At 63.7% G+C, this 10119-nt stretch overlaps 1 protein-coding gene across 1 annotated transcript; it reads left to right on the forward strand.

The window, feature by feature from the left end:
- Positions 1-227: 227 nt before the first annotated feature.
- On the forward strand, positions 228-8652 carry DEDD2 (death effector domain containing 2). The gene is given in 6 exon segments (XM_072848234.1): positions 228-334; positions 720-1261; positions 1362-1454; positions 4481-4518; positions 4521-4587; positions 8144-8652. Coding segments are annotated over 5 exon segments (1002 nt in total). The 5' UTR covers positions 228-334; positions 720-837; the 3' UTR covers positions 8524-8652.
- The last annotated feature ends 1467 nt before the right edge of the window (positions 8653-10119 follow it).

Below are 10119 nucleotides of genomic sequence, written 5' to 3' on the forward strand. Positions count from 1 at the left end.
CGGCCCGCTCCTGCGCATGCGCGCCGCGGCGCGGAGGGGGCGTGCCGGCCCCACCCACACACGTGGGTCACGAGGCCGGCGGCCGGGGGTCCGCGTGCCGCCGGCGGCGCATGCGCCGAGGGCGGTTGTTGACAGCCGGGCGGGGGGGGCGCGCCAGCGCGCCTGCGCGGTGGGCGTGGCCGAGCGGGGAGGGGGGTGGGCGGCGGGCGGTGGGGCCACGGCTCTTGCGCCGGGGGGGCGTGGCCCGGCGGGGGGCGTGGCCCGGCAGGGGCGGCGCATGCGCAGAGCCATCGAAGGTGCCAGAAGGATCCGGGCGGCGGAGGCGGCGGCACCGGTGAGGAGCGTGGGGTTGTGGCGGGGCGGGGGGCCCAGGGCGGGGATCGCTGAGGTAAAAGTTCCCTCTGGAGAGCCGGGGCTGCCGGCGGAGGGGGCCTGCGTGACGGGGGAACGCGGCGGCGGCCTCCAGGGGGGTCGCGGCCTCCGGGGCGGTGGGGCTGGGGGCGGTGACAGCACCTGAGGGGCGGCCTGTGGGGGGGGGGAGGCGCGGAGGGGCCTGTGGCCGCCGCCTCCGGGGGCGGCAGGGAAAGGGGGGCAGGGAGGGGGAGGGAGGGGGCTGGGGTGTTGGGGGGTGAGGCCACGGCCGGGGAGCCCCGGGGGGGGAGGTCACGGCGTCCGTGGGGCCGCTCCCGCCCCTCACCGTCGGCTCCCGCCCCTCGCAGGCACCGTCAAGCCCCGCAGCTCGTTCCCGGCCCCGCGGTGGAGTCCCTCCGCGCCCTCTCCCAGCTCCACTCCCCCCGCGGGGGGGAGAACGGCAACCGGAACCCGGCGGGTTCCCCCATGTCCCGACCGCCGGTACCGTGGGAGGAAGAAGAATGCTTGGAGTATTATGGGATGGTGTCGCTCCATCGCCTCTTCGAGGTGGTGGGGGCCCAGCTGACCCCCAGCGACGTGGCCGTGCTCTCCTTCCTCCTGGAGGAAGCCCACCCCGGGTCGCACCCCCTGGACCCCGCGCTGTGGGGGGGTGAGGAGAGCCCCTCCCCCCTGCTGGAGCACTGGGAGCGGCGGCGGCGGCGACGTCGCGGCGGCGGCACCAACCGGGACGAGGAGAGGGCGCGGCCGCGGAACGGCGTGGAGCTGCTGTTGGAGCTGGAGCGGCGCGGGCTGTGCGACGAGGGAAACTTCCGGCACCTTCTGCAGCTCCTTCGCGTCCTCACCCGGCACGACCTCCTGCACTGCGTCACCCTCAAGCGGCCCCGCCCGGGTAAACCCCACCCTCGCGCCGCGCCCCGGGCCCCGCCCGCCACCGGCCCCTTTCTAAAGTGGGGGTTTGGGGGTTTTTGGGGTGGTTTCTTTTTTGACAGTTTCACCGGAAAGGTTCACCTGCGGCCCGGCCGTGGTGGGCAGCTGCCTGAACGCTGCCGCCGCCCAGCCCCGGCAGGAGCAGTGGGAGACGGGTAGGTGCCGTGGGGTACGCTGTGGGGCACGCTGTGGGGCAGCGCGGGTGGCTGTGGGGGGCTGTGAGGCGGCTGTGGGGCAGCACGGGCGGCTGTGGGGGGTTGTGAGGCGGCTGTGGGGCAGCGCGGGCGGCTGTGGGGGGTTGTGAGGCGGCTGTGGGGCACAGCGCGGGCGGCTGTGGGGGGCTGTGAGGCAGCTGTGGGGCACAGCGCGGGTCGCTGTGGGGGGCAGCGTGGGTGGTTGTGAGGTGTCTGTGGGGCACAGCGCGGGTCGCTGTGGGGGGCAGCGTGGGTGGTTGTGAGGTGTCTGTGGGGCACAGCGTGGGTCGCTGTGGGTGGTTGTGAGGTGTCTGTGGGGCACAGCGTGGGTCGCTGTGAGGTGTCTGTGGGGCACAGCGTGGGTCGCTGTGGGTTGTTGTGAGGTGTCTGTGGGGCATGCCGGGGGGCACAACGTGGGTCCCTGTGGGGCAGCGTAGGTCGCTGTGAGTGGTTGTGAGGTGCTGTGGGTTGCTGCAGGGCACGCCATGGGGCACAGCATGGGTCTCTGTGGGGCAGTGTGGGTTGTTGTAAGGTGCTGTGGGGCGTGCTGTGGGGCACAGCATGGGTCGTTCTGGGTTGCTGTAAGATGCCGTGGGGCACTGTGGGTTGTTGTAGGGTAGCGTGGGGCACAGTGTGGGTTTCTGGGGGGCAGCGTGGGTCGCTGTGGGTTGTTGTGAGGTGCCGTGGGGCACAGCGTGGGTGTCTGTGGGGGGTTGTGGGGTCGCTGTGGGGCACAGCGTGGGTCGCTGTGGGGGGTTGTGAGGTCGCTGTGGGGCACAGCGTGGGTCGCTGTGGGGGGTTGTGAGGTCGCTGTGGGGCACAGCGTGGGTCGCTGTGGGTTGTTGTGAGGTGCCGTGGGGCACAGCGTGGGTGTCTGTGGGTCGCTGTGGGGCACAGCGTGGGTCGCTGTGGGGGGTTGTGAGGTCGCTGTGGGGGGTTGTGAGGTGCCGTGGGGCACAGCGTGGGCGTCTGTGGGGCATGCCGGGGGGCACAACGCAGGTCCCTGTGGGGCAGTGTAGGTTGCTGTGAGTGGTTGTGAGGTGTTGTGGGGCACGCCATGGGGCACAGCATGGGTCTCTGTGGGGCAGTGTGGGTTGTTGTAAGGTGCTGTGGGGCACAGCATGGGTCGCTCTGGGTTGCTGTAAGATGCCGTGGGGCACTGTGGGTTGTTGTAGGGTAGCGTGGGGCACAGCGTGGGTCTCTGTGGGGCAGCGTGGTTCGCTGTGGGTTGTTGTGAGGTGCCGTGGGGCACAGCGTGGGTTGTTGTAGGGTAGCGTGGGACAGAGCGTTGGGCCTTTGTGAGGCAGCATGGGTCGCTGTGGGGCATGCCGTGGGTCATTGTAGGTCCCTGTGGGGCACAGCATGGGTCCCTGTGGGGCAGCGTGGGTCGCTGTGGGTTGTTGTGAGGTGTTGTGGGGTGTGCCGTGGGGCAGCGTGCGTCACCGTAGGGTACTATGGGGCACCGTCAGTCCATGTGGGTCACGGTGGGTTGTTGTGGGGCCCGCTGTGAGGTGTTGTAGGGTAGTGTGGGTTGCTGTGGGTCGCTGTAGGGCAGTGCGGGGCACGGTGTGAGTCGCTGTGGGGCAATGTGGGTCGCTGTGGGGAACGCCGAGGGGTACCACGGGGCCACGTGAGTCACGGTGTGCTGTTGTGGGGCACGCTGTTGTGAGGTGTCATGGGGCAGAGTGGGTTGCTGTGGGGCACCCTGTGGGTCATTGTAGAGCACCGTGGGGCGGTGTGGGCTACAGTGGATCGCTGTGGGGCAGTGCAGGTCCTTGTGGGGTGCACTATGGGTCGCCGTGGGGCACCATGGGTCATTGTAGAGCGTTGTGGGTCTCTGTGGGGCAGTGTGGGTTACAGCAGATCGCTGTGGGGCAGTGTGGGTCCCTGTGGGGCGCACTGTGTGTTGCCATGGGGCACGCTGTGGGGCACCATGGGTTGTTGTAGGGCCCAGTGGGTCACGGTGAGTCCCTGTGGGGCAGTGTGGGTTGCTGTGGGGCACAGTGGGTCATTGTAGAGCAGCGTGGGGCACACTATGGGTCGCTGTGGGGCACGCTGTGAGGTGTCATGGGGCAGAGTGGGTTGCTGTGGGGCATCCTGTGGGTCACTGTAGAGCACCGTGGGGCGGTGTGGGCTACAGTGGATCGCTGTGGGGCAGTGCGGGTCCCTGTGGGGTGCACTATGGGTCGCCGTGGGGCACGCTGTGGGGCACCATGGGTTGTTGTAGGGCACCGTGGGTCACGGTGAGTCCCTGTGGGGCAGTGTGGGTTGCTGTGGACACGCTGTGGGGTGTCGTGGGGCAGTGTGGGTTGCTGTGGGGCACGGTGGGTCACAGCGGGTCTCTGTGGGGCAGCGTGGGCTTACAGCGGATGGCTGTGGGGCAGTGCAGGTCCTTGTGGGGCACGCTGTGGGGCACGCTGTGGGGCACTATGGGGTACTGTAGGGCACAGTGGGTCACGGCGAGTCCCTGTGGGGCACGGTGGGTCGTTCTAGAGCACCGTGGGTCACAGCAGGTCTCTGTGGGGCGGTGCGGGCTCCAGCAGATTGCTGTGGGGCAGTACAGGTCCCTGTGGGGCGCGCTGTGGGGCTCAGTGGGTCACAGCGAGTCTCTGTGGGGCAGTGTGGGTTGCTGCGGGCACGCTGTGGGGCCCGGTGGGTCCTTGTAGAGCGCCGTGGGTCACAGCGGGTCTCTGTGGGGCAGTGGGGGCTACAGTAGATTGCTGTGGGGCAGTGCAGGTCCTTGTGGGGTGCACTGTGGGTCGCTGTGGGGCACCACGGGTGGTTGTAGGGCCCCGTGGGGCACGGTGGGTTGCTGTGGGGCAGTGCAGGTCCTTGTGGGGTGCGCTGTGGGGCACCACGGGTGGTTGTAGGGCCCCGTGGGGCACGCTGTGGGGTGTCGTGGGGCACGGTGGGTTGCGGTGGGGCGCGCCGTGGGTCGCCGTGGGGCGCTGAGCCTTGCCTCTCTCTCTCCCCCCCCCCCTTCCCAGGGTCCAGCTCAGGCAAGCGGAAGCGGAGCAGCCGAGGCCGGACGCGGCGCCCCCTCCCCCGCCGCGCCCCCCGCCGCCCCCAGGACCCCCCGCCAAAGTCACCTGTGGTAGGTGCCGCCCCTCCCCCACCAAGAACCGGAGCCCCCAAAACGGGGGCTGGGGCTGCCCCCCTCCCCCCCATGGGGCCCAGCTGCCCCTCCCCACTTTGACCCTTTTCTGCTCGGTTTTGGGGCCGTTTCCCCCCTTTGGGCCCCTCCCCCCGGACCCCCGCACCCGGGTGGGTGCCCTGGGGGAGGGGCGGGGCCGGGCCCCAGCACCCGCCCCTCCCCCCTGCTGCTTTGGGGTGAAAAAAGGGGCTTTGGGGAACAGCGGGGGAGGGGCGCTGCCCCCCGGGGGGCCCAGTACGGGGACTGGGGGAACTGGGGGGAGTGGCAGAGCCGTCCCAGTACGGGGACTGGGGGAACTGGGAGGAGTGGCAGAGCCGTCCCAGTACGGGGACTGGGGGGACTGGGAGGAGTGGCAGAGCTGTCCCAGTAACGGGGACTGGGGGAACTGGGGGGAGTGGCAGAGCCGTCCCAGTACGGGGACTGGGGGAACTGGGAGGAGTGGCAGAGCCGTCCCAGTACGGGGACTGGGGGGACTGGGAGGAGTGGCAGAGCCGTCCCAGTACGGGGACTGGGGGGACTGGGAGGAGTGGCAGAGCCAGTGGCAGAGCCATCCCAGTACGGGGACTGGGGGAACTGGTTACGTGGGCCGCAAAGAGGGACTGGGAGAGCTGAGCGCCTGGCCCAGTATAGGAACTGGTGTTACTGGGAGAGCTGGGCCCGCGGGCCCCATGGAGGCAACACCCGGGTGAGGCAGGCGCCTTGTCCCAGCACTGGGAGCACTGGGCTTACTGGGAGCACTGGGGCCCTTGGCCCTCTGCTGGGCATGTAAAGGCCACTGGGGATCGGGGCCCCTCGTCCCAGTGCGGGAACTGGGGATACTGGGAGAACTGGGACAGCTGGGTCTATACGGGCAGTTCAGGGGCCAGGCAGGTGCCTCCTCCCAGCACTGGGAGCACTGGGCTTACTGGGAGCACTGGGCCGGTTGGCTCTGTACTGGTGCCGTAAAGGCTCCTGGGGGGCACCTGGGCCGCTCCTCCCGGCGCAGGAACTGGGCTTACTGGGCAAACTGGGCCAGTTGGCTCTGTACTGGTGCCGTAAGGGCTCCTGGGGGGCACCTGGGCCGCTCCTCCCAGTGCAGGAACTGGGCTTACTGGGAGCACTGGGCCTGTCGCTCCGTACGGGTAATGTAAAGGCCCCTGGGGCATCTGGGCCGCTCCTCCCAGCCCTTGAACTGGGCTTACTGGGCAAACTGGGCCGGTTGGCCCCATCCGGCCCCTGTACTGGTACCGTAAGGGCTGCTGGGGGGGATCTGGGCCGCTCCTCCCAGTGCCGGGACTGGGGCAACTGGGCAAACGGGCACCGCTGCCCCCGCGGGGGTGCTGGCTGCTGCCCTCCCCCACCCCACCCCCCTTCCCCCCCATTTATTTCTTCTCCCCTTGCCCTTCCCCCGTATTTCTGGGTTCCCTTTTCCCCTCTTATTTATTTTCTCCCCCCTTTTCCTTTTCCCGTTTCCTCCCTTCCCCCCGTTTATTTCCCCCCTTTCCTCCCTTCCCCTTATTTATTCTCCCCTCTTTGACCTTTCCCTTTTTCTCCCCCCATTTATTTTCCCTCTTGCCCCCATTTATTTATTTCTTTATTCCCCCTCCCCTTTATTCCCCCTCCTTTATTTATTTATTTTCCCCCTCCTTTATTTATTTCCCCCTCCCCCATTTATTTATTTAAACCCCCTATTATTTATTTATTTATTAATCCCCCTCCCCCTATTATTTATTTATTCTCCCCCTCTCCCCATCCCATTTATTTATTTATTTCCCCCATTAATTCATTTATTCCCCCTCCCCCATTTATTTATTAACCCCCTTCCCCTCCCCATTTATTTAACCCCCTCTCCCATTTATTTATTAACCCCCATTTATTTATTTATTTAAACCCCCTGTTATTTATTTATTAATCCCCCTTCCCCCCTCCCCTGTTCTTTATCTATTTATTAACCCCCTTCCCCTCCCCCATTTACTTTTTTTATTTATTTATTCCCCTTCCTCCCTCTCCCCCATTTATTTATTTATCTATTTATTAACTCCCCATTTATTTATTTATGTATTTATTAACCCCCTTCCCCCATTTATTTATCTATTTATTTACCCCCATTTATTTATTTATCTATTTATTAATCCCCTCTCCCCTCATTTATGTATTTATCTATTTATTAACCCCCCCATTTATTTATCTATTTATTGACCCCCCTCCCCGCCATTTATGCATTTATCTATTTATTACCCCCCATTTATGCATTTATCTATTTATTACCCCCCGTTATGTATCTATTTATTACCCCCCATTATGTATTTATGTATTTATTACCCCCCGTTATCTATCTATTTATTACCCCCCGTTATGTATTTATGTATTTATTCCCCCCGTTATCTATCTATTTATTCCTCCCCTACCCCGCTAACCCCCCGTTATGTATGTATCTATTTATCCCCCCATTTATGCATTTATCTATTTATTCCCCCCGTTATTTATCTATTTATTACCCCCGCCCGCTAACCCCCCGTTATGTATTTATGTATTTATTAACACCCCCCGTTATTTATCTATTTATTCCCCCCGCCCGCTAACCCCCGTTATGTATTTATGTATTTATTCCCCCCCCGTTATTTATGTATTTATTCCCCCCGTTATTTATCTATTTATTACCCCCGTTATGCATGTATGTGTTTATTCCCCCTCGTTATTTATCTATTTATTCCCCCCTACCCCGCTAACCCCCGTTATGCATGTATCTATTTATCCCCCCATTTACGTATTTATGCATGTATCTATTTATTCCCCCCGTTATGTATCTATTTATTACCCCCCGTTATGTATTTATGTATTTATTAACCCCCCGTTGCCTATCTATTTATTCCCCCCCGTTATTTATCTATTTATTCCCCCATTTATGTATTTATGCATGTATCTATTTATTCCCCCCGTTATTTATCTATTTATTAACACCCCCCCGTTATTTATCTATTTATTACCCCCGTTATGTATTTATGTATTTATTCCCCCCCGTTATTTATGTATTTATTCCCCCCGTTATTTATCTATTTATTACCCCCGTTATGCATGTATGTGTTTATTCCCCCCGTTATTTATCTATTTATTCCCCCCTACCCCGCTAACTCCCCGTTATGTATGTATCTATTTATCCCCCCATTTATGTATTTATGCATGTATCTATGTGTGTCCCCCCCATTTATGTATTTATGCATGTATCTATTTATTCCCCCCGTTATTTATCTATTTATTCCCCCCCGCCCGCCCCGCTAACCCCCCGTTATGTATTTATGTATTTATTAACCCCCGTTATTTATCTATGTACCCCCCATTTATGTATTTATGCATGTATCTATTTATCCCCCCCCATTTACGTATTTATGCACGTATCTATGCCCCCCATTTACGTATTTATGCACGTATCTATGTCCCCCCATTTACGTATTTATGCACGTATCTATGCCCCCCCCCATTTACGTATTTATGCACGTATGTATTCCCCCCCCCGCAGACATCCGCCTCCGCGTCCGCGCCGAGTACTGCGAGCACGACTCGGCGCTGCGGCGCGGCGTGGCCTCCAGCCGCCCCCGCGGCCCCGCGCGGCAGCTGGACGTGTTCAGCCAGGCCAGCGGCGTCCTCAAGGCGCGGGACCTGGGCTCGCTGCTCTGCGACATCAAGTTCTCGGAGCTCTCCTACCTGGACGCCTTCTGGGCCGACTACCTCAGCGGGGCGCTGCTGGAGGCGCTCAAGGGCGTCTTCCTCACCGAGGGGCTGCGCCGCGCCGTGGGCCGCCAGCCCGTGCGCCTGCTGGTCAGCGTGGACCAGGACGACTACGAGCGCGGCCGACGGCGGCTGCTGCGCGCCGCCCGCCGCGGGGAGGGCGGGGGGTGAAGCGGGGCCCGCGCCTCCCCCCCCACCCCCCACCCCCCATCCCCGGGGGCCGGGCCGGGGCTGCCCGGGGCCTGCCCTGCCCCCCGCTGCGCTGCTCTGCCCCGCCCCGTCGGGGCCCAACGGGAGGGGGGGGGGGCCCCTGAGCTGAGAGGGGTGCAGGAAGGGGGTGGGCCCCCCAACTCTGTGTTTAGGGGGTGGGGGCCCCGTCAGCCCCGAAGGGGGCACAGAAAGAGGGGTGGGGCCCCCGAGCTGAGAGGGGTGCAGAAAGGGGTGGGCCCCCCAACTCTGTGTTTGGGGTGGGGGCCCTGTCACCCCGAATGTGCCCCCAACCCCATAATTATGGGGGGTGGGGGGCCCCCTCACCCCTGAATGCACCCCCCCACTCTGTTTATGGGGGTGGGGGCCCTCACCCCGAATGTGCCCCCCAACTCTGTGTTTAGGGGTGGGGGCCCCGTCAGCCCCAAAGAGGGGCCGTGAGTTGGGGGGGTGGAGAAAGGGGGGGTGGGGCCCCCCCAACTCTGTGTTTGGGGGTGGGGGCCCTGTCACCCCGAATGTGCCCCCACCCCCATAATTATGCGGGGTGGGGGCCCCTCACCCTGAATGCGCCCCCAACTCTGTGTTTGGGGGTGGGAGCCCTCAGCCCCGAAGGGGGCACAGAAAGAGGGGTGGGGCCCCTGAGCTGAGAGGGGGTGCAGAAAGGGGGGGGCCCACGTCACCCCGAATGTGGCCCCCAACTCTGTGTTTAGGGGGTGGGGGCCCTGTCAGCCCCGAAGGGGGCACCTGAGTTGGGGGGTGCAGGAAGGGCGGGGCCCCCGAGCTGAGAGGGGTGCAGAAAGGGGGTGGGCCCCCCCCAACTCTGTGTTTAGGGGGTGGGGCCCTGCCAGCCCCGAAGGGGGCACAGAAAGGGGGTGGGGCCCCCTCACCCCAGAATGCGCCCCCAACTCTGTTTATGGGGGTGGGGCCCCTCACCCCAGAATGTGCCCCCCCAACTCTGTGTTTGGGGTGGGGGCCCTGCCAGCCCCGAAGGGGCACCTGAGTTGGGGGTGCAGGAAGGGGGCGGGGCCCTGAGCTGAGAGGGGTGCAGAAGGGGGGCCCCCAACTCTGTGTTTAGGGGGTGGGGCCCAAATCAGCCCCGAAGGAGGGCACAGAAAGAGGGGTGGGGCCCCCCGAGTTGAGAGGGGTGCAGAAAGGGGGGGCCCCGTCACCCGAATGTGGCCCCCCCCAACTCTGTTTATGGGGGGTGGGGGCCCCTCAGCCCCGAAGGGGGGCACAGAAAGAGGGGGTGGGGCCCCCGAGCTGAGAGGGGGTGCAGAAAGGGGGGCCCCGTCACCCCGAATATGGCCCCCCCCAACTCTGTGTTTAGGGGGGGTGGGGGCCCTGCCAGCCCCGAAGGGGGGCACAGAAAGAGGGGTGGGGCCCCCACACCCCAGAATGCGCCCCAACTCTGTTTATGGGGGGGGGGGGCCCCTCACCCCCGAATGTGCCCCCCCCCCCCAACTCTGTGTTTGGGGGGTGGGGGCCCTGCCAGCCCCGAAGGGGGGCACAGAAAGAGGGGGTGGGGCCCCCGAGTTGAGAGGGGGTGCAGAAAGCGGGGGT

Source organism: Ciconia boyciana, chromosome 30 (genome assembly GCF_034638445.1).
Source record: "Ciconia boyciana chromosome 30, ASM3463844v1, whole genome shotgun sequence".
Classification (NCBI taxonomy): domain Eukaryota; kingdom Metazoa; phylum Chordata; class Aves; order Ciconiiformes; family Ciconiidae; genus Ciconia; species Ciconia boyciana.